The 24,166-nt window shown below is 48.4% G+C and overlaps 3 protein-coding genes across 4 annotated transcripts in view; 1 reads left to right on the top strand and 2 right to left on the bottom strand.

Moving 5' to 3' along the window:
• Positions 1-24,166, bottom strand: part of TYMP (thymidine phosphorylase) — a 242,030-nt gene that overhangs the window by 130,618 nt on the left and 87,246 nt on the right. The gene's annotated exons all lie outside the window — the stretch shown is intronic.
• LOC310826252 (C-type lectin-like) lies at positions 946-10,227 on the top strand. The gene is made up of 6 exons (XM_083701030.1): positions 946-1,061; positions 2,803-2,872; positions 4,521-4,612; positions 7,671-7,823; positions 8,622-8,730; positions 9,942-10,227. Exons 2-6 carry the CDS (start codon positions 2,809-2,811, stop codon positions 10,007-10,009), a joined length of 486 nt encoding a protein of 161 aa, XP_083557156.1. The 5' UTR covers positions 946-1,061; positions 2,803-2,808; the 3' UTR covers positions 10,010-10,227.
• On the bottom strand, positions 10,905-19,860 carry LOC310826228 (C-type lectin mannose-binding isoform-like). Of its 2 annotated transcripts, none has more exons than XR_014555657.1 (5): positions 19,540-19,860; positions 17,036-17,118; positions 16,435-16,569; positions 15,229-16,191; positions 10,905-13,248 (listed from the first exon to the last, which is right to left on the bottom strand). XR_014555657.1 is itself a non-coding variant. In XM_083700989.1 (5 exons), exons 1-5 carry the CDS (start codon positions 19,730-19,732, stop codon positions 13,166-13,168), a joined length of 606 nt encoding a protein of 201 aa, XP_083557115.1. In that variant the 5' UTR covers positions 19,733-19,784; the 3' UTR covers positions 10,905-13,165. The 2 variants fall into 2 exon arrangements, 1 of the variants encoding a protein (XP_083557115.1); XM_083700989.1 differs by having other exon boundaries at positions 15,229-15,340; positions 19,540-19,784.

Here is a 24,166-nt window from a genome sequence, read left to right as displayed (position 1 = left end):
GCGGGTGGCACCTACAGAGCCTAGGACTTGCCAATCAGAAGGTCGGCGGTTCGAATCCTCGCGACGGGGTGAACTCCCGTTGTTCAGTCCCTGCTCCTGCCAATCTAGCAGTTCGAAAGGACGTCAAAGTACAAGTAGATCAATAGGTACCGCTCCGGCAGGAAGGTAAACGGCGTTTCCATGCGCTGCTCTGGTTCGCCAGAAGCGGCTTAGTCATGCTGGCCACATGACCCAGAAGCTGTACGCCGGCTCCCTTGGCCAATAAAGTGAGATGAGCATCGCAACCCCAGAGTCGGCCATGACTGGACCTAATGGTCAGGGGTCCCTTTACCTTTAACACCTTCCAGCAGCCTTAACAAACTACAACCCCCAGGATGGAAATTTATGGAAGTACACATGCATGGGAAAAACAGAGAACAGTTTTCTCTATCTAGAGGCGATGGGAGCCAGGTGCAGTGTTATACAGTTGTTCCCCTCCTTCCTCCTGGGCCATGTCCAGAAAGTGGTGTTGGGGGATGAGTGTTAAGACCCCTGGGCTCTCACTTGTGGGGTGCCTCAGGGCTCTGTCCTCTCCCCCATGCTTTTTAATATTTATACGAAGTTGCTGGGAGAGATCATCAGGGGGTTTGGGCTAGGTATCCATCAATATGCATATGATACCCAGCTCTATTTCTCTTTCAAATCAGAACCAGTGAAGGCAGTGAAGGTCCTGTGTGAGTGTGTGGAGGCGGTTTGTGTTGTGTTTTATGTTTTATTTATGTAAATTGTTTTGCAATTTTAAAAAGTTTTAAAAAGATGTTGTTGGAAGCATCACTCTGAAAAAATAACATATTATATATTCCACCCACCACGTTCAGTTTGTTCGGACTTTTCCGTAACCATTAACTGCTCACTTGCCACGGGGTTTTTGCGTGGGATCACGTTGCTCACATTTGATGCCTGCAACAGAGGCAATCGCCGTCCCCGCAAATGTTGGTCGATAAATGCCCCAGGAGGGTTGAGAATTCTCTAGAGGAGGGAGAGAGGTTTCGGCATTTTGGACAACCGAAGCAGAGGGACAGGTGAGTAGCCTTTGCAGCTGGGTCTCCTTGGTTCTGCCAGTAATTGCAGCTCCTTTGATGAGATGAAACCCAAACGGTGCTACCTTTGAAATGTTTGGAAGCTAAGGCCCTGAAAAGACTCAATATGGAGGCCAAATGGCCGAAATATTGGGAAATAATAGAAAAAGATGGAGACAACTGGAGGTTGCAGAGTTTGGAGAAACTAAAGGGGAAAGTGCGAGATTGGTTACATTATGCTCAGATCAAAGAAGCTTTTAAGTCGGATAAAAAGTTAGGATTCCAGGTGGAAAAATCGAAGTTAGAAACAGAACTGTTAGAACCCAGCTCTAAGATACTTTCAAGAATGTATAACTTGCTGCTAAAATGGAACACACAGGATGAAATGGTCAAATCAGCTATGATAAAATGGGCACAGGACATAGGGTACAATATTATGTTTGCTGACTGGGAAAAGTTATGGACCACAGGTTTGAGATTTACGGCATGTAATGCCTTGAAAGAAAACATTATGAAAATGATATATAGGTGGTACATGACCCCAGTCAAGCTTGCAAAGATATACCATGTGTCTGACAATAAATGTTGGAAGTGTAAAGAAGCTGAAGGAACATTCTTTCACCTCTGGTGGACTTGCCCTAGAGTGAAGGCTTTCTGGGAAATGATATATAATGAGTTGAAAAAGGTATTTAAGTATACCTTCCTTAAGAAACCAGAGGCCTTTCTTTTGGGCATTGTCGGCCAGAGTGTGCAAAAGAAGGATTGAACTTTTTTTATGTATGCTACAACAGCAGCAAGGATACTCATTGCCAAATGCTGGAAAACTCAAGATTTGCCCACACTGGAAGAATGGCAGATGCAACTGATGGACTATATGGAACTGGCGGAGATGACTGGCAGAATCCGAGACCTGGGAGAAGAACGGGTGGAGGAGGACTGGAAGAAATTTAAGGACTATCTACAAAAATATTGTAAATTGTATGAATGTTAAGAAAGATGTAAGATTAGCAATAGAATGGCTCCAACAAATTAGTTATAAGGAATATAAATCTAAATGTAATTGAAAGAAAAGACAAATTTTGGATAAATAGTATGTTATAATTAAGTCTCCAAAAGAGTGATTTAAATTCTAAAATTTGAGATTTAATATTGGAAAAATATATTATATGAACTGAAACAAGTTAATAATTTGCTAGTAAAATTTATGAGTTTAGAATGCAGGAACAAGAGATGTGAGGAAGTCCAAAGATGAGAATGAAATGTAGATATTGGAAAATACTATGTTATTATGTATGTCGTTTATTGTTTAAACAAAAATTTAATAAATATTATTATAAAAAAAAAATGAAATGTAGACGCCTATTCTCATTTGCTCCCGTTGGATGCGTTTATTAAATTATCTGAGGTATTGCTGGTTAACTTTACAGAAATGCCACGAACCACTTGCCAAATTCAAGTCTGTGTATTGTTTTGGGGGGTTTTTTTGTAAAAAAGAAAAGAAAAAGAAAATTGAGGGTCAATGCAGCTTTGATAAGCAGGGAGAAAGAAATCTATGAATATGAGTGGGGAGAAGGGAAAAGAAATTCCGGTAGGATTCCTGCGTCTGCAGGGGGTTGGACTAGATGACCCTTAATGTCCCTTCCAAGGTTCTGTGATTCTAATAACTGCCTGGGTCAGGCTGGTGGCCCACCTGTTCAAGCATCCTGTTCTCACAGAATTAGAAGAAAATGTTCTCTCTCCACAGGTGCAGATGGGGCCGTTCTCTCCCTTCAACCTCTCCCTTGTGGTTTTCCTGGCTTTCCTTTCCCTGCAAGGTATGAGTAAGTTGGGCTCGTCAAACCCTGGCTGAGACGAGCCAAGTAAAGTCTTCTCCAAAACCAAGTGGGCTCGGCACCCGGCCACCCCAGGGGTCGCTTCCTCTTCAATGGACAACCACTTGCTCCATCCTCATTGACACTTCCCCCCTCCCCAGGTCAGCATTTGCCAACCTGGTGCCCTCCAACTGCTTAGACTACAACTCCCAGCAACCTCAGCACCATACAGCTGGGCTGTGTTTTAGCCCAACACATCTAGCAGGCACAAGGCTGCTCTAGGGTTTCCTTCAGCTTCTCGGTCTTTATTAGGCTTGCATTGCCATCCTCCTTCCCTCCCTCTTAAGGCCTCACCCACCCTCGACAGGGCCCTCATCCTGCTCCTTCCTTCCTTACAAGCCAGCTGTGGACCCACCCCTGGAGCGTCCGTTAAGGCTGCGAACAGTGAGACTGCTGTGGCGTCCAGTCCACTTCCCTATATAATAATAATAATTTATTATTTATACCCCACCCATCTGGCTGGGGCTCCCCCAGCCTCACTGGGTGGCCTCCAACAAAACATTAAAATACCGTAATACATCAAACATTAAAAGTTTCCCTAAACAGGTCTGCCTTCAGATGTCTTCTAAAAGGCTGGTAGTTGTTGTTCTCTTTGACATCTGGTGGGAGGGCATTCCACAGGGAGGGTGCCACCACCGAGAAGGCCCTCTGCTTGGTTTCCTGTAACTTGGCTTCTCGCAGTGAGGGAACCATCAGAAGGCCCTTGTCACTGGACCTCAGTGTCCGGGCAGAACGATGGGAGTGGAGATGCTCCTTCAGATATACCGAACCGAGGCCATTTAGGGCTTTAAAAGTCAGCACCAAGACTTTGAATTGTGCTCAGAAACGTACTGGGAGCCAATGTAGGTCTTTCAAGACTGGTGTTACGTGGTCTCGGCAGCCTCTCCCAGACACCAGTCTAGCTGCTGTGTTCTGGATTAGTTGTAGTTTCCGGGTCACCTTCAAAGGTAGCCCCACGCAGAGCGCATTGCAGTAGTCCAAGTGGGAGATAACCAGAGCATGCACCACTCTGGCGAGGCAGTCCGCAGGCAGGGAGGGTCCCATCCTGCATACCAGATGAAGCTGGTAAACAGCTGCCCCGGACACAGAATTGACCTGTGCCTCCATGGACAGCTGCGAGTTCCTGTGCCAACCTGCTTCTCCCGGCTACAGCAGAGTAATTTGCGCAGAGGTGCCTGTGTGGAAGGAATCTCAGCCATGCAGTAAAACTCTTGTACAACAGCTCCTTCTGTTCTAAGAAGTGTTTATTGTACAGCAGCAAAACAACAAATCAGCCAGAAGATAGCAAAGACATGATGCTTCTCTTGTCACAGCAAAACAGAAAGTAAAAACGTTCACATAACAAAGATGTGAACACACCCCAGTGACAGGACGCCATTTCCCTTGAGCTATTAACCCTGTACGCTCTGGGTATCCTCACACCCCCTCTCGTCCTGTACCATTGCAGAAGAGTGCAAGTACTGTAAGTTACCCCCAGACACAACCCTTCGCAGAACTCCCCATGTCTTTGGAAGTTCAAAGGTTTTGTGAACCCATCCTCTAGGTTCTTCTGACTTGGACAGTACTTCAGCTTTCCCTTCTCTTTCACCAGGCGCAGACTCCAGCTGCCCCAGAGGCTGGCTCAAGCGAGATAATCAATGCTTTGGGTTCTTCAATGTTGCTTTGAAATGGCAAGATGCAGAGGTATGACACTGAGGGTGGCTTAAACCAGGGACGTATTTCATTAAAAACTTAAGCACAGTAAAAGAGCCGGCAGAATCAGGCCAACACATCTAGTGCAGTTTCCTCTTCCCAAAGCAGCCAACCACAGGCTTACAGGAAGCCTGCAAGATAGATCTGGGTGCAAGAGCACTTTCTCTTCCTGCAGTTTCCAGCAACTGGTATTCAGAAGCTTACCGTATTTTTTGCTCTATAAGACACACTTTTTCCCTTCTAAAAAGTAAAGGGAAATGTGTGTGCGTCTTATGGAGCGAATGCAGGCTGCGCATCTATCCCAGAAGCCAGAACAGCAAGAGGGAGCGCTGCGCAGTGATCCCTCTTGTTGTTTTGGCTTCTAGGATTCAGAATATTTTTTTTTCTTGTTTTCCTCCTCCAAAAACAAGGTGCGTCTTATGGTCTGGTGCGCCTTATAGAGCAAAAAATACGGTAACTCTTTGTGGGGCTTTGCAAACTCCCAGGCTGTGCTTGCCTTGACTTGCATCCTTATCAGGGATTTGGCTCACTGCTTGTTTGTGCTTGTGGTTCTCATGAGTGGGATGCAGGTGGCGCTGTGGTCTAAACCCCTGAGCCTCTTGGTCTTCCCAACTGGAAGGTCGGCGGTTCGAATCATAGAATCATAGAATCATAGAATCATAGAATCATAGAGTTGGAAGAGACCACAAGGGCCATCGAGTCCAACCCCCTGCCAAGCAGGAAACACCATCAGAGCACTCCTGACATATGGTTGTCAAGCCTCTGCTTAAAGACCTCCAAAGAAGGAGACTCCACCACACTCCTTGGCAGCAAATTCCACTGTCTAACAGCTCTTACTGTCAGGAAGTTCTTCCTAATGTTTAGGTGGAATCTTCTTTCTTGTAGTTTGGATCCATTGCTCCATGTCTGCTTCTCTGGAGCAGCAGAAAACAACCTTTCTCCTTCCTCTATGTGACATCCTTTTAGATATTTGAACATGGCTATCATATCACCCTTTAACCTCCTCTTCTCCAGGCTAAACATGCCCAGCTCCCTTAGCCGTTCCTCATAAGGCATTGTTTCCAGGCCTTTGACCATTTTGGTTGCCCTCCTCTGGACACGTTCCAGTTTGTCAGTGTCCTTCTTGAACTGTGGTGCCCAGAACTGGACACAGTACTCCAGGTGAGGTCTGACCAGAGCAGAATAGAGTGGCACTATTACTTCTCTTGATCTAGATGCTATACTCCTATTGATGCGGCCCAGAATTGCATCGGCTTTTTTAGCTGCTGCGTCACAGTGTTGGCTCATGTCAAGTTTGTGGTCAACCAAGACTCCTAGATCCTTTTCACATGTACTGCTCTCCAGCCAGGTGTCACCCATCTTGTATTTGTGCCTCTCATTTTTTTTGCCCAAATGCAATACTTTACATTTCTCCCTGTTAAAGTTCATCTTGCTTGTTTTGGCCCAGTTCTCTAATCTGTCAAGGTCGTTTTGAAGTGTGATCCTGTCCTCTGGGGTGTTAGCCACCCCTCCCAGTTTGGTGTCATCTGCAAATTTGATCAGGATGCCCTTGAGTCCATCATCCAAGTCGAAGACCGGGCCCAAGACAGAACCCTGTGGCACCCCACTAGTCACTCTTCTCCAGGATGAAGAGGAACCATTGATGAGCACCCTTTGGGTTCAGTCAGTCAGCCAGTTACAAATCCACTGAGTGGTAGCATAGTCAAGACCGCATTTTACCAGCTTCTTTACAAGAATATCATTGGGCACCTTGTCAAATGCCTTGCTGAAATCAAGGTAGGCTACATCCACTGCGTTCCCTTCATCTACCAGGCTTGTAATTCTGTCAAAAAACGAGATCAGGTTAGTCAGACATGACTTATTTTTCAGAAATCCATGCTGACTATTGGTGATCACAGCATTCCTTTCTAGGTGCTCACAGACTGTTTGCTTAATGATCTGCTCCAGAATCTTCCCTGGTATTGATGTCAGACTGACTGGGCGGTAATTATTTGGGTCCTCTCTTTCCCCCTTTTTGAAAATAGGGACAACATTTGTCCTCCTCCAGTCTACCAGGACCTCACCTGTTCTCCAGGAATTCTCAAAGATGACTGCCAGTGGTTCTGAAATCACACCTGCCAGTTCTTTTAATACTCTTGGATGCAGTTCATCTGGCCCTGGAGATTTGAATACATCTAGACTAGCCAAGTATTCTTGTACTATCTCCTTAGTTATTCTGGGCTGTGTTTCCTCTGCTGAATCATTTGCTCCAAATTCTTCAGAGCTCCCGTTGCTCTGTCCCAGCTCCTGCCAGCCTAGCAGTTTGAAAGCTCAGCAGTTCAAATAGATAAATAGGCAGTGCTTTTCTCTGGGGGTACGCAGGGGTACGCATACCCCTAAACATTTTGTGAATCTAAGTCTGTCCTCACTGAGGGGCAGTATTTCAATATGAGTCAGAAAATGAGAGTACCCCTAAACATTTTTTAAAGAAAAAAAGCACTGTACCGCTGTGGTGGGAAGGTAAACAGCATTTCCATGCGCTGTGGCACTTCTCACGGTCCTCTGTGCACAGAAGCGGTTTAGTCCTGCTGGCCACATGACCCGGAAAGCTGTCTGTGGACAAACACCAGCTCCCTTGGCCTGAAGGCGAGATGAGCATCGCAACCCCATAGTCGCCTTTGACTGGACCGAACTGTCCAGGGGTCCCTTACCTTTTACCTTCTCATGACACCAACTCAGTTCATGCTAGTACTTAGTGCATTCTAGAGTGTGGTCTGATAATGCCAAGGTCGCAGGTTTGATCCCCGTAAGTTGCACATTCCTGCATTGCAGAGGGTTGGACTAGATGATCCTTGGTGTCTCTTCCAACTCTACAATTCTAGGTTCCTGTGATTTTGGCAGTACATGCTCAGCCCGTGGTGGATACATGGACTGCAAATGTCTCCTCTTACTGCTCGGAAGTTGCTGTCCAGGCACAGGGACAGAATGAAGGAGAAGCCTACTGAGATGTTCAAGTCAATTCCAATGGCGTCCCCTATTCTCTGGGGTGCTCTTTTTTGGTCTCCCTCAGATTGCCTGCCAGGCCTTTGGCGAGAATGGCCATCTTGCCTCCATTCACGATGAGGACGACATGAAGATGCTGTCACTACATCTGAGCCAGAACTCTAAAGAGGAACAACATATATGGATTGGGTTGTATGACCCCAGCACTGGGAGTGACCACGTGAGTCTGGCCAGGCGGTCCTCCTCTTTCTAATCAATATTCAGGGACTGTTCAAAATGGCAGCCGCAAGGGGCAGGGAACCATCCTTGAGGTGGTTCCTGCATGGAGGGAAAGAGCAGAAAAGGGAATACAGGTGTCAGGTGAGCGTTTAGGAAAATGGTTAGCCATCCACCTTTCTGGGAAATACCTGAGAGTCCAGCATGCGAGTCAGAGCCCTGTCTTAACTTTGACCATACGGGGCTGTCTTTGGAAGGTGGCTGGATGGAGAAGATGACTACTGGTCTCCCACACCTTTATCATCTCTGAAGAAGAGGGGATTGCGGCAGGTGTGCTTTTTGTGAAAGTGGGGCTGCCGTGGGGGGGGGGGGAGGAGAGAGAACAGCTGTACCTGCCAAGATCCCCTCTTCAGCATGAACATTGGGGGACCAAGTCTTGATCCTTTCCAACAAGGTGGGGGGAAAAGGAAAAGAAATCTTTTTTTTCCTTTTTTTCTTTTGCAAATGGCATAGCCATTTTCTCAACATTTGCAAATTTCTCCAGTGCATGCTTGCTCAGAGGCAAGTTCCACTAGCTTTATGTTTCTGCTGTCTTATCCCAGTGCTTTTTTCCCTGGGGGTACACAGGGGTACACATACCCCTGCTGAGATTAGCAGAGATAAGTCCCAGCAACGTGGGAACTGCGATTCTGAGTCTCCAGATGTTCTTCTTATTCCCATTGATTGGACAAGGGAAGAATGGGCTGGAGAAGTCCCTTTCTTCCTCAGCAGAGACGATGTCTCTTTTGCTCTCTTTCTATAGAACAGGCAGTTCAAATGGACAGACGGCACCACTGGAAGATACAATCCTTGGGCGCCTGAGGAACCCAATAATCCCAGAACCGAACACTGTGTGGAGCTCTACAGCCATGGTGAGGAGCAAGAGGAGGAAGCCATGGGGTGCTTCAGAGATGGAGGCTGAAGTACTGAAGGAAGAGGCAGGGAAGGGAAGGGAAGGGCCAGGTGTTTCCCCACCCTCTCCTGCACCACTGGCTCCCAGAACCAGGAGGGGACTGAAGTGGGAAGAGCAGAGGACGTTTCCATGTAGGCATAGTCTCTGGCTACATGTGTGCAGCCTGTCAGGGCAAGGTACATAAACTGGTGGGGCAGGATGGCCCCCTGTTGCTGCAACTGTTCCATCAAGATCCACCTATGAATAGCTGCCTGTGTAAACATCCCGGGGGGTGTTTATCTACAACTGTGGAAACTGTGCTGGGCCCGGGGGTTAACCCGAGCAATGCGGTCCAGGTTCGGTTCCGAATCCAAGGATTCTGTGAGGAGTCAGTCCAACAGGGCCAAGGCAAGTCTCAAGGCAGGAAACTAGGTAGGTCAGACACAGGGTCTCAGGCAGGTTCCAGCAAGCAGCAATGTTGCTCCCGCAACCTGGGGCAGGGCCCGACAGCCTCTTATCTCTGTCGGAGTAACAGCCGGTCCTGATCCCCCGGTGACTCACCTCCCTGTCTCGCCCGAAGGCAAGCACTCCTCCTGCGAGTACTCAGGTCTCTCCTTCTCTCAGACCTCAGTCTCTGCAGCTCGGGAGATGTTGGTGGGTTACTAGACCCAGAGGCCACCTCAGCCTCTCCTGACCCAACTGGTAGTGGAGCAGCTGTAGGTGATGGCCCAGCTGAAGGCAACAAGGTCATCCCTGCATCTGGAGCCAGGGCAGGCTCAGGCCCCTGACTCAGTCCAGCTGGTCCTTGTTGCAGGGGAACCTGTGCAGACTGGGACTCTTCAGAATCAGGCCCCAGACTTGGTTCAGATGATGCCTGAGGCAGAGGATCCGGTGCGGATTGAGACTCCTCTGGTTCCGAATCTGAGCCCGAGTCCCAGGCAATCACAGAAACTACTGTGTCAGCTTTGACAATAGAGAGTTAACTATCTGCCCTGGAGCCCCTTTGGGTGGGGAGTACCCTTGGTGTCACAGCTGGAGAACGGTGCATGGTTTCAGAGCACTGGGTTGCTGCTAGTGGGCCCCTGTAACTCCCTGCCACATGTTTCCAATACTTCCTGCCTCCCCGACAAAGTTGGACACTGAAGTGGCTGGCTGTGAGTGTTAGTAACATCCTCCTACATTGTCTTCCAGACTACATGAAGTGGAATGATGAAAAATGCACCGTACAACACCCCTACCTGTGCAAATACACTCTCTGAGGCCGAGAAAAGACTCTGATGTGCTCAGTAGCACCTGGGAGACTGACCAAGATGCATCTTCTACCTGCAAGAATCCAAGTCTTTCCATCTATTGTGCTCTGAAGCCCAAGCCCATGCTTCCCCAACCTGGTGCCCACCAGAGGTTTGGGATTAAAACTCCCATCGCTCAGCGGGACAGAATTTCTCTCCTGTGGCCAATAAATTCTCTTCCAAATACACCTGTGGCTCTTTCTCCTGTTTTCATTTAAGCCACCTGTTATAGGAATTCTAAGGTCATAGCAAACACATACATATATATAAACCACATGTCTGAAATAGTTGTTGTTTAGTCATTTAGTCATTTCCGACTCTTCGTGACCCCCTGGACCAGAGCACGCCAGGCACTCCTGTCTTCCACTGTCTCCCGCAGTTTGGTCAAACTCAGGCTGGTCTCTTCGAGAACACTGTCCCACCATCTCGTCCTCTGTCATCCCCTTATCCTTGTGCCCTCCATATTTCCCAACATCAGGGTCTTTTCCAGGGAGTCTTCTCTTCTCATGAGGTGGCCAAAGTATTGGAGCTTCAGCTTCAGGATCTGTCCTTCCAGTGAGCACTCAGGGCTGATTTCCTTCAGAATGGAGAGGTTTGATCTTCTTGCAGTCCATGGGACTCTCAAGAGTCTCCTCCAGCGCCAGAATTCAAAAGCATCAGTTCTTCGGCGATCAGCCTTCTTTATGGTCCAGCGCTCACTTCCATACATCACTACTGGGAAAACCATAGCTTTAACTATACGGACCTTTGTTGGTAAGGTGGTGTCTCTGCTTTTTAAGATGCTGTCTAGGTTTGTCATTGCTTTCCTCCCAAGAAGCAGGCGTCTTTTAATTTGGCCATCTGCAGTGATCATGGAGCCCAAGAGAGCAATCCTGAAACCATTTTGACTCTCCCAAACTCACCTCAAGTATTTCTCTGCAAGGAGGGGGGAAACAGGAAAGCCCCTCCATTGTCTTTTGCTTAGCTGTCTTAAGGGCTTGTGTGTGTGTGTGAATAAGATGAGCCTGTGACCTGGACTCGGGAATTAAAGCATTTACATTCACAAAAGAATGTCCAGGCTGCCCAGGTAGAGCAATGTTTGACCATTATCAGGTTTCCTGGCAAACAGGGTTTCTGTGGAACACTGCCCCCCTGTGATGTACAGTGAGGGGGGGAAGTATTTGATCCCCTGCTAAATTTGCCCGTTTGCCCTCTGACGAAGAAATGACGAGTCCATAATTTTAATGGTAGGTTTATTGTAGCTGTGAGAGACAGAATAACAGGAAAACCCCCAGAAACCCAGAAGACAAAAGTCAGAGATTTGTGTGCATTATAATGAGTGAAATAAGTATTTGATCACTTTTGTAAAAGATGACTTAGTACTTGGTGGCAAAACCCTTGTTGGCAATTACAGAGGTCAGATGTTTCTTGTAGGTGGCCACCAGGTTTGCACACATCTCAGGAGGTGTTTTGTCCCACTCTTCTTTGCAGATCCTCTCCAAGTCAGTAAGATTTCGAGGCTGATGTGTAGCTACTCAAACCTTCAGCTCCCTCCACAGATTTTCGATGGGATTCTGGAGCCACTCCTTTGTTGCCTCCCAGTCCAGCCTTGTGCAGGTCTACAGTCTTGTCCCAGACATCCTTGGACAGCTCTTTGGTCTTGGTCATGGTGGCTCCTTTGGAATCTGCTGGATTGATTGCTTCTGTCGACAGGTGTCTTTTGTACAGGTACTGTAAGGAGCTGGGGTTACAGGTAAGACCTCTCCCTTACAACAGGTGCTTCTAATCTCAGCTCGTTACATACAGTGAAGAAACCAGGTAGCCTGACATCTGGCTGTTTGATAGGGGATCAAATACTGATTTCACCCATTCCCACCACCCTTCTGAGTAATACCCCTCCCCACAAGCGGCCCATGGGGGTCGTTTAACCGGCCCATGGACCCCTGCCCCCCACTCGAGGGACTCCCGCCTCCCACCCGGTCGGCTCCTGTGTGCCGTGCTAGACCAGCATGGAGCAGAGTGCGGACCGTCTTCCATGACGCTGGCCGGCTTCCCATTGGCTGCAGGAAGCTACTGCAGCCAATGAGAAGCTGTGCATGCCTCCTCTGTGCCAGAAGGAGCACCAGAAATAGCATTTGTGCATTTGGGACCATGAACCGGCCCAAGCCACAAAAACTTTGCCAACCCCTTCTCTAGAGGAGAGGGTGTGCAAGCCTGTGGCGTGTGCCATGAAGGCCGTTGCTCTGGCCAGAGGGCTGAAGAGCAGTGAGACAGAATGATTTTTTGATATACTTTATATGTTTCTTTATTGGACCAGTAGTATAATTTGTAATATTGCAAGTTCAACAAATTCTTTAAGCAGAACAGAAATAGGTGAGCTGTTTATTCCCACATGGGAGATCCCCAACAGATGAACTGAACTGAGGACGAAGATTCTTGAAGATTTTGCTGGGTGACTCTGCTGACTTATAAAAGGTAAAGGTAAAGGGACCCCTGACTGTTAGGTCCAGTTGTGGCCTACTCTGGGGTTGCGGTGCTCATCTCGCTTTATTGGCCGAGGGAGCCGGTGTCCAGCTTCCAGGTCATGTGGCCAGCATGACTAAGCCGCTTCTGGCGAACCAGAGCAGCGCACGGAAATGCCGTTTACCTTCCCGCCGGAGCTGTACCTATTTATCTACTTGCACTTTGACGTGCTTTCGAACTGCTAGGTTGGCAGGAGCAGGCACCAAGCAATGGGAGCTCACCCCGTCGCGGGGATTCGAACCGCCAACCTTCTGATCGGCAAGTCCTAGGCTGTGTGGTTTAACCCACAGCGCCACCCGCGTCCCCTGCTGACTTATAAGGAACCCCAAAGGGCACAAATGCCACCTCAGGGCAATGGTCTGGGATGACACAGCTTTGTTCCATCTGAAGGTCTACAGAGATCGTTCATCCTTGGCTCACAGAGGAAGGTGCTCTTGCACTCAGTCCTACTTCCAGGATTCCCATGGGAACATCTAGTTGGCCATTGTGAGAGCAGTAAGTGGACCATGATCTAGTGGGGCACTAAAAAGGTACAGCTGGAAAGGCAGGGCTGGGGGACCTCAGCAACTAAGTGGGATGGAAGCCTCTTGGGTTTGATGGAGTCATCCAGGGGCAGGGATGAGGTCACGGAACCCAACACTTTGTCTTATGCTCACAAACATAGGACACAACGTATGGGCAACGGTCAGTTCTAAATTTCTGAAAACCTGGAAGGAGAAAGAGAGACAAGCTTAGTCAGAGTCAACACTTGTCCTGAGCACATCCAGCCAAGGAAAACAAACAGGTGGCAGTTCAGTTCTTTTTGGCAAAACACTCGGATCACAGCAAAGTATTTTGAGCAGCACGTCCTCCTTAAGTAAAGGTAAAGGGACCCCTGACCATTAGGTCCAGTCGTGACCGACTCGAGTTGCGACCCTCATCTCACTTTATTGGCCAAGGGAGCCAGCGTACAGCTTCTGGGTCATGTGGCCAGCATGACTAAGCCACTTCTTGCGAACCAGAGCAGCGCACGGAAATGCCGTTTACCTTCCCGCCTTAGTGGTACCTAATTATCTACTTCCTTTCGTACTTCTAGGTTGGCAGGAGCAGGGACCCAGCAACGGGAGCTCACCCCGTCGTGGGGATTCGAACCGACGACCTTCTGATGGGCAAGTCCTAGGATCTGTGGTTTAACCCACAGTGCCACCTGCGTACTCCTTACAGTGTTCCAAAATAGTTTAGGTTCTAGCCAAAAGGCAAGAGCCTGAGGCAAACTTGCTGCAAACAACAGGTATTTATACTTTATATTGTGCTGACTCAGTCTGACTCACTCTCATGTTTGCTGACTCACACCCAGCCAGCTGCAGGTGCGGCGGAAGCACACCTAGATTAACCCTTTCTTGTCCTTTCTCTCTGCGTGCAGAAACTAACACTCACAGCCTATTCTCTGCCGTAAAGGTAAAGGGACCCCTGACCATTAGGTCCAGTCGTGAACGACTGGGGTTGTGGCGCTCATCTTGCTTTACTGGTCGAGGGAACCAGCATGCAGCTTCCGGGTCATGTGGCCAGCATGACTAAGCCACTTCTTGCGAACCAGAGCAGCGCATGGAAACGCTGTTTACCTTCCCGCTGGAGCGGTACCTATTGATCTACTTGCACTTTGACGCGCTTTCGAACTGCTAGGTTGGCAGGAGCTGGAACTGAACAACAGGAGCTCACCCCATTGCAGGGATTCGAACTGCCAACCTTCTGATCGGCAAGCCCTAGGTTCTGTGGTTTAGACCACAGTGCCACCCGCGTCCCCCATTCTCTACCGTACCGCTGTGCAAACTATTAAATTCGCTTGCAAGATGTGTTAAGGCATCAGAGTCAAATGTAGATCTCAAGACTGCATGCCCAGTTGTTACGCTCACATATCTGAAGGAGCTTCTCCACCCCCATCGTTCTGCCCATACAGCTCCAAGGGCCTTCTGGCGGTTCCCTCCCTGTGAGAAGTGAGGTTACAGGGAACCAGGCAGAGGGCCTTCTTGGTAGTGGCACCCACGTGGACTACTGCAATGTGCTCTATGTGGGGCTACCTTTGAAGGTGACCCAGAAATTACAACTAATCCAGAATGCAGCAGCCAGACTGGAGACTGGGAGCAGCCACCAAAACCATATAAGGTCAGTCCTGAAATACCCAGATTGGCTCCCAGTACATTTCCAGGCACAATTCAAAGTGCTGACCTTTAAAGCCTTAAACAGCCTCGGCCGTGTAGACCTGAAAGAGCATCCATCATCCAGCCTGGACACTGAGGTCCATCTCCGAGGACCTTCTGGTGGTTCCCTCACTGCTAAAAGTGAAGTTACATGGAACCAGGCAGAGGGACTTCTCGGTGGTGGCACCCGCCCTGTGGAACACCCTGCCATCAGATGTTAATGAAATAAACAATGATCTGACTTTTAGAAGACATCTGAAGGCAGCCCTGTTTAGGGAAGTTTTTAATGTCTGATGTTTTATTGTATTTTTAATATTCTGTTGGGAGCTGCCCAGAGTGGCTGGGGAAACCCAGCCAGATGGATGGGTTATTGATTGATTGATTGATTGATTGATTGATTGATTGATTGCTGTGTAAACACATTTGGCTAGCAGGTATCACTAGCAAAGCATTTGATAGCCACCTAACTCCCCTAACACAAAGACCAGGTCCTGAAAGCTGACTCCTTACCATCTTGGTGAGACAAGAAGACACAAAACTTGACGCCAGAATCATCAGGTTCCCCCTCACCCCAAGGCATGAAGGAGGCTTCAGTTCCATCTGACCACACCCATTTTCCATCCTGTAGGGATGCAGAAAGAACAGGTCACAAACAGACCCACCAGTACACACAACATGCTACGTGATCATTCCACCCAAATGAGCCATAGAAAATCTTCCTTGACTAGCAGAACATCAACCAGGAGCCCACAATGACCCTTTGGGGTGTGGAGGAGGGAGCAAGGAGAGTTAGGGTGGGGAAGACAAGCACAATTCTGCTCCCCCCCCCCCGAAATATTTGAGTTCTTAAAAACTGTGTGAAACTAAAATGAGAAAGAGTGGCTGATCTTCCCATTGTGGGAATGTTCAGGGTGGCAGAAGAGGATATATTTATTATTAATATCCTTCATGACTTGCGCTAGCAAGTTCCTTTACTTAGCAGAGTCCATTCCCCTTTACACAGCAGAAAACTAGTTGCAAACTCATGTGAGTTTCTTAAGACAATACGCAATTCCGTCTGGCTTCTCCAGATTGAAATGTGTTTTAATTAATAGTTTGCTGGTAAGACCCCTTGAATCCCTCCTAAAAGAATAAAGGCACCACAGTCTTATTCATAAGCAACAAAAAGAAAGTTTGCTCACGGTCAGGCAGAGCATAGTGCGATCCCTGGCTTAAGGCTTAAAGTTACAAATTTATACTAACGGGATTAGCCTGTAAGGGAGATGACCTGGGGCAGCCAGCAGTTCAGTCCAGGAAGTTTGCAGGATGAAAGGAAGATGGGAAAGAGAGAGAGTGGAGGCATGCTCTTGCCTTTTACCAGGTCTGGAAAGGTCACGCCTACCCACTAGTCACATGCAAAAGGAAGGATGCTCCAGGCCAGGAGGAACAGGAAGCTTCGACTGGCTGGACCAAACATTCCTTTGCATGTCCACTCTAGGAAAACAAGGAATGTTGTACTTGACTGCTCCCAGTGGGTTACATTCCCACACCCATTAGTTTTACCTTTCACAGTAATTTCACATGTTGGTTTTAAAAGGTGGTTAGGGCAGGTGTAGCCCAGAACATCTCAAGGGCATCAGCTGTGGAAGCTTCATGGAATACCCTTCCCACAGAATTCATTCACTATTAGCTCTGACAGGGCAAGGAGAGAAGGGGAAGAAAGGCTTGGATGCTCACCTTATCTTGGTCAGATAGTCCGATCCAAACGTGTTGGACTTGTGAAGCTGAAAGGTGGAGAGCTAACAAGCGCAGGTCTTCTGCATCACGCAGAGATGTGAGGTGGTCATTGGGATCATATTTATGGCAGGCTTCCTGAGAGGTAACAAAAATATGAGTTGAATGCAACTAGGTGTGCCTTAGAAATGTCCTGAAAGTCAGGCTTGGGTTGAATATTGGCTTGAATATTGATTTCAATACATTGAAATCAAGGTCCAACGTCCGACAGCCTGGAAATGCAGGTTTTGTTTGGCCGCTGCAGAAGATAGATGGGATAACCTGCCCATTTATATCTTTGTTTCTTCATCTTCACACTGCACCTTTCGATGTTATTGTCAGCAATATCTGCATTATACCCATTTTCCCCAAAATATGCACGTTTGCCCCATATTATTTTCTGGGAGAGCCACTTTGCAACTTTCAAAAGATAGCTGTGTTTTGGTTTGTGTGTTATTTCAGGACAAGTGAAATAAGGAGGGTCTCCTCAATGTGCTAATCACACCAAATTTATTCTAGGTTCATACCCCCCCCCCAAAAAAAAGCACCCAGATGCCCTTCTCACTTCTGCCTCGTCCCATGAAAGTGGTGGGTCGTCAAAGACTTTATAGCAGGCATTACCCCATCCCTGCCAGTCCGGGAGACAACCTGGAGGTAAAGGAAAGGGAGGGCATTAGCATTCAACATGACAATAGCTGCACATGAAATGAGCATAATAAAATCTGCTCAGGGCGATCACTGCCCCCACCTCCTGTTGAAAGAATGTGGGGAAGAGTCACAACCCATATCACTCACTTTATTTTTGTTGTTCTTGTTGTTGTTGTTTTTTAAAAAAATCACCGTATTATTCCATGTATGAGACTAGGGGGGTTTTTTACTTAAAAATTACCATATTTTTCGCTCCATAGGGCGCACCTAGTTTTCAGAGGGGGAAATCAAGGGGGAAAATATGATTAACCACCCCCCCCAGCTCTGGGAGCAGCGGACAGGCTGCAGGCAGCCTGTGAGCTTCTCCCAGACCTTCTCCCTGCTTTGGCAGGAGGTGGGAGAATTCCCCCACCTCGCGCAGAAGCCCGCAGAAGCCGTGTGCTCTTTAAAGGGGCTGCACGGCTTCTGTTGGCTTTTCTAGGAGGTGAGGAAATTCCCCCACCTCCCGCAAAACCGGCAGAAGCCACACGCTCTTTAAAAGGGCTGCACGGCTTCTCCTGGCTTTTCTGGGAGGTGGGGGGATTCCCTCACCTCTCGCAAAAGCCCACAGAAGCCACACACTCTTTAAAGGGTGCGTGGCTCCTGTGGGCTTTTCTACGAGGTGGGAGAAGTGACTGATGAGGCCAGTCAGTCCCTCTCCCTCCTGGGGAAAAGCCCGCTAGAGCGCACGGAGATTGTGTGCGGCTCTTGCGGGCTTTTCCCGCCTCCCTCCCCCCCTGCATTCGCTCCATAGGACGCACACACATTTCCCCTTGCTTTTTAGGAGGGAAAAAGTGTGTCCTATAGAGCAAAAAATACGGTACGTTCGAAATTTGGTCTCGTCTTATGCATGGGTTCCTGCCCACCTAGCAGTTCAAAAGCACGTCAAAGTGCAAGTAGATAAATAGGTACCGCTCCGGCGGGAAGGTAAACGGCGTTTCCGTGCGCTGCTCTGGTTCGCCAGAAGTGGCTTAGTCATGCTGGCCACATGACCCGGAAGCTGTACGCCGGCTCCCTCGGCCAGTAAAGCGAGATGAGCGCCACAACCCCAGAGTCGGCCACAACTGGACCTAATGGTCAGGGGTCCCTTTACCTTTACCTATACATGGGTAGTGCTGAGGTGTGACGGGTGATTGGTTGCAGCCCCGAGGAGGAGATTATCAGCGACGATAGGGTGGGTGATTGTTGATTGTGGCAAGTGCTGTTAGCGATTGTCTGCCTTTGCGGCAACTGGGAATTTGATTGGAGTCTGTCGTCAGAGATTGGGCAGTCTGTTGGTGGCTTTGGCAATGCGTGCGATTGTAAGCGTCAGTGCATCGAGTGAGTGACTTTTGGCAATCCGCCCCCAAAAAAGCTTAACAACTCTTGGCAATCTCCCCCCATTTTCTTAATTTTGAGTCCCCAGAAATAGGCGGCATCTTATACACGGGGGTGCGTTATACACAGACAAATACGGTATATGCCATTTTCCCCGCAAGCAAATGGCCAGGGCAAGCAAATGAGCAATAAAGAAAGCTATTCCAAAAAATGGGGCAAAAATGACTCAGGGAGAGGCTATTCGAAACAAGTGCCTCTCTGAGGCCTTCTGAAAGGCATGGCTGTCCGCTGCAGCTGTACCGGGAGTTTCAAAAATGCCTAGCCGCCGCAGAAATGGCCTTTTCTCATATGGTCACTCACTGGACACACCAAGACGGCTTCTAATCGGGAAATCGGTGTGCAGGCAAGATGGTAAAAGCATGATAAGTTCAATAGATATAGCATAGGACTGACTCATTCAGGGGCCTCAAAGGTCAAAACCAAAATGTTAATCTGGGCCAGCACAAGTACTGGAAGCCGGTACGGCCAGTACAACATACAAGTGCTATTTAAGCTGATGGCTGCAAGCGGGTTAGGAAGACAGACCCCCAATACAGTGGTGCCTCGCAAGACGAAAAGAATCCGTTCCGCGAGTCTCTTCGTCTTGCTTTTTTTTCGTCTTGCAAAGCAAGCCCATTAGCGGCTTAGCGCTATTAGCGGCTTAGCGGCTTGGGAAAAAGGGGGGGAAAGGGAAAAAACCCCGCAGGAACTCACAAGACATTTTCGTCTTGCGAAGCAAGCCCATAGGAAATTCGTTTTGCGAAGCACCTCCAAAACGGAAAACCCTTTCGTCTAGCGGGTTTTCCGTCTTGCGAGGCATTCGTCTTGCGGGGCACCACTGTACAGCACACTGCAGTAACATAGCTGTCAACGTTTCCCTTTTTAAAAGGGAAATTCCCTTATTCTGAATAGGATTCCTCGCAAGAAAAGGGGAAAGTTGACAGCTATGTGCAGTAGTGAAGTCTGGAGAATGAGATGCATACAGATCACATCTACCACTCGTGAGATGCAAAGATACATTATCACCTGATGGGTTCTCCTCGGAGCCCACCGAGAGCTCACAGAACAGAACAAGGCTGGTGATGAAGAGGCTGGGCCAGCTGGAGGATATGGGCTGCATCTGTCCTTGGCGAGAGAAAGAAGAAAAGCTGAAAGAAAACAGCTTTCCAATCCTGGCTAAAAGAAGGTGGTGCATCAGTGCTGCTTTTTTAAATGCCATCGGTCAGGAGTCCCAGTTCCCAGCTTGATAAAACAGTAAGCGTAGATAATTAAAAAGGAGGATTTGTTGCAAATACAAAGAGATAGCTCCGGACGGCTCTAACAAAGCCTCTGGCATCATTACTCAAGGTGACCCTTCTGAAGACTCCTTCCGGTGTCAACAGAAGATATTGAACTTACAACCCTTGTGCCTCGTCTTTTGCTTCCTATCTAGCAGCCCTCCCATTTGCCAACTCTTGGGACTTAGTGGATCAGCTCCAAGCTCTTCCTGTTCTGAGAGGCTATCTCTTAGTCTGTTTGCACCTGTTTGTGCTTCCTGCGAGCTTTGGCTGTGTTCTAGCCTGCTTTCAGCCATCAAGTTCAGGAAGAGCCAAAGTCTGCAGCTGCTGACTCTCTCCTGCCTGACTAACATCTAAGCCTCTCTGTTCCTGGCTGCTTTCTGCAGTTGGCTGCAAACCTTCTCTTGGAGCTAGCTCATTCCTGACACCATCCAAAGAAGTCTTTGATGCCACCAGAGCCCTACCTACATGAGGCAAGTGTCTCCACATGCTCACTTGCCCTGATGGAGAGATCAAAAGGGGAAAGATAACTCACCTGATTTATCAATTTATCTCTCTCTGAGTTGATTCTTGTTCTTTATTCCAGCAAATGAGTGTTGAAAGACTCCAGGCTAGAAAACGGGTGGTTATGGAGCATTTATAGCCTAAAAGGTGGGTGAGAGAATGTCGTGGTAGACACTTGGCAGCAGAAGAGATGCCAAATACACACCGAGATCTTTTACATCTGAGCACAAAAGTACACAGAGATCTATTTCATCTGAGAGCTACCATTGACGGCCCAATATCCAACTTCTATGAAGTGGAAATTAGCCAGGAGAATCATCCTAGAGGAGGACAATGCAGGAACGTGGGAAGAGTCCTGCTGCATCAGCCCACGCATTGGCCAAGATGAGGTGAAGGCTGTCCCTCTCCTGCTACTTTTCATACAATTTTACCAGCTTCAAAACATTTTAAGTAAGGGAAGAATGAGAGGAGAAGAGTTTGGCTTTGATATCCCGCTTTATCACTACCCAAAGGAGTCTCAAAGCGGCTAACATTCTCCTTTCCCTTCCTCCCCCACAACAAACACTCTGTGAGGTGAGTGGGGCTGAGAGACTTCAGAGAAGTGTGACTGGCCCAAGGTCACCCAGCAGCTGCATGTGGAGGAGCGGAGACGCGAACCTGGTTCACCAGATTACGTGACTACCACTCTTAACCACACTGGTGCTAAGGAGAAGAGAATTGTGGTGTCTCATCCCATGTGCCCTTTTCCCATTAGCCAAATGCGGTGATTGCTGCTCCTTTCTGATGCTCTTCCTACTTTGTGTTAGGATTCCTGCTCCGTGTTTGCAGTCATGAGATTGTTGTCTATCACATGACGGTGTATGATTAATCATGAGATGTGATCATGCTCCCTGCTGTGGAAGTGCCATGGTCTGATCACTACGCTCTGAAAGCCAAGATAGACTTCCCGCTCCTCCCCAGCTCGGGTGGCGAACCTATTTGGGCTCGTCCGCGAAAACTGATGGATCCTGATAGATTCCGACAAGCCTTGCGGAACCCTGCTCCTCCTGGCGACTCATTAGATGACCTTGTTTGAGGACTGGAATAACCGGCTCTTGGCAGCCATTGATGAGATCATGCCTAAGCGCCCTCTGCGACCCCGTCGAAACCGGGCCCCTTGGTTTACTGAGGAGCTCCGGAAAATGAAGCGGGATCTCAGACGGCTAGAGCGAGTATGGCAACGGACTCGTGACGGAGCCTCAAGAACATCTTATAGGACGCTTATGAAAGCCTATGAGATGGCTATGAAAGCTGCTAAGAAATCTTACTTTGCAGCTTCCATTGCATCCGCTAGCTCTCACCCGGCACAACTTTTTAAAATAATTAGGTCAATAACGTCCTTAGGAAGACAACCAAATTTAAGCACAAATTCGACCCATAGCTGTGAGGCATTCGTGAGTTTTTTTGCGGAGAAAGTCCTGTTGCTCTGCCATGACCTCCCTGCCAATTTAGATACAGTGACTGAACTGGAGGCCCCTCGACTGACTTCAGGTCCAGTGTTGGACCATTTCGATCGGATACTCCCTACTGATGTGGATAGATTCCTCCAAGTTGGTAGGCCCACCACCTGCCTCCTTGATCCGTGCCCGTCTTGGCTGATTAGGGAATGTCCAGATGTTGCGCGGACCCCCCTGGTTGAAATTATCAATTTGTCCCTTGACACGGGGACATTCCCAGGGGAACTGAAGGAAGCAGTGGTGTGTCCACTCTTAAAAAAAACTTCATTAGATCCCTTAGACCTATCCAATTACCGCCCAGTTTCAAATCTTCCATACCTGGGTAAGGTAATTGAGAGAGCGGTTGCTGAACAGCTTGGTAGGTTTCTGGAGGAAACATCGGCATTAGATCCATTTCAGTCCGGTTTCCGTCCTGGTTTTGGGACGGAGACAGCTCTGGTTGCCCTAACAGATGATCTCCGTAGACAACTGGATTGAGGCGGGTCAGGACGGCTGATCCTTTTAGATTTGTCAGCAGCCTTTGACATGGTCGATCATGATCTTCTAAACCACCGCTTCGCAGACGTGGGGATACAGGGCATAGCCCGTAACTGGTTGTGCTCTTTTATCTCTGGTCGGGGACAGAGGGTGGCACTAGGGAGGGAAATGTCGTCGCGCCACTCCTTGGTGTGTGGAGTGCCTCAGGGCGCAATTCTCTCCCCAATGCTTTTTAACATCTTTATGCGCCCCCTTGCCCAGATTATCCGGAGCTTTGGGCTGGGCTGTCACCAATATGCTGATGACACTCAGCTCTATCTGCTGATGGATGGCCACACTGACTCGGCCCCGAACACACTGACCAGATGCTTGGAAGCTGTGGCTGGATGGTTTCGTGGGAGCCGATTGAAACTAAATCCTTCGAAGACAGAGGTCCTATGGCTAGGTCGGGATGGCATGGGGATGAGGGACCAACTCCCTTCTCTTGCAGGGGCCCAATTAGTGCCATTGCCTTCCATTAAGAGTTTGGGTGTAATCCTTGATGCCTCCCTTTCCATGGAGGCGCATTTTACAGCAACAGCCAAGGCGACATTTTTCCACCTTCGCCGCATCAAGCAGTTGGTTCCTTACCTTTCCCGCCCCGACCTGGCCACAGTGATCCATGCGACAGTCATCTCCAGGCTTGACTACTGTAATTCGCTCTATGCGGGGCTGCCCTTGAAGCTGTCCCAGAAACTCCAGCGGGTACAGAATGCTGCAGCGAGGCTCCTCACAGGGTCTCTGCCATGGGAGCATATTCACCCAGTGCTTTTCAAGTTGCACTGGCTCCCGGTGGAGTACAGGGTCAGATTTAAGGTGCTGCTTTTGACCTTTAAAGCCCTTCACAGCCTAGGACCCTCGTACCTACGGGACCGCCTCTCCTGGTCCGCCCCACGGAGAGCCTCAAGGTCCATAAATAACAACACCCTAGTGGTCCCAGGCCCTAAGGAAGTCAGATTGGCTTCAACCAGAGCCAGGGCCTTTTCAACTCTGGCTCCGGCCTGGTGGAACACTCTGCCTCATGAGACCAGGGCCCTGCAGGATCTGATTTCTTTCCGCAGGGCCTGTAAGACAGAGTTGTTCCGCCTGGCCTTTGGCTTGGAGCCAATTTGATTCCCTCCCTCTCTTTTTCCCCCTTTCTTTTCCTCCTCCTGCGATGAGGCTACATTTTAATATTTTAATGTTCCATTATTTTAATGTTGTATTTTATTTTTGTTTTTAAGTTGTAATCATTCATCTTGTTTTTATTATTGCTTGTAAGCCGCTCTGAGCCCGGCCTTGGCTGGGGAGGGCGGGGTATAAATAAAAAATTATTATTATTATTATTATTATTATTATTATTATTATTATTATTATGTTTTCATTCCACATAGTGGAAAGTGACAGAGACAGGATGTTTATGTTACTGCGTTCCGTGAAGGGGGACTATTGTCCTTTTTTCTTTCTCTCTTTCCTGTCTGATGAGAAAGAGGAAGGAGCTAAGGCAGAATGCTCTGAGTGTATTATATGTAAATAAAGTAGATTAGCCAAAATGCTGTGCTACTGAGTTCTGTTACGCAAACTGCAAATACTCTGCAGGATCGTAAATGTACTGACGCTTCCTGGTATCAGTCGCTGTGATGTTTGGGCTGAAGAAAGCTTTTGAAGCTCCCAAACGACAGACCAGGAGGGAGAAAACATGCCACTCGGGCATGTGTCTCCGCCAGGGTCCTACACGCGAGTAGGGCGATCCTAACACTTTGAACGAATTGCTCCCGTCTCTGCCTGACTCTGAGGAATGTAAAGGGCGTCCTTCTTCAGAGTGAGGCATTCTGGAATGGCCCAAGAGAAGGTCTGTTCCACCACCACCACCCCATCTCC

Source organism: Podarcis gaigeae, assembly GCF_964106915.1.
Source record: "Podarcis gaigeae genome assembly, chromosome: 10".
In the NCBI taxonomy this organism is placed as follows: Eukaryota; Metazoa; Chordata; class Lepidosauria; order Squamata; family Lacertidae; genus Podarcis; species Podarcis gaigeae.
Note: the sequence above shows the minus strand (reverse complement) of the source record. Positions and strands in the feature narration are given on the sequence as shown.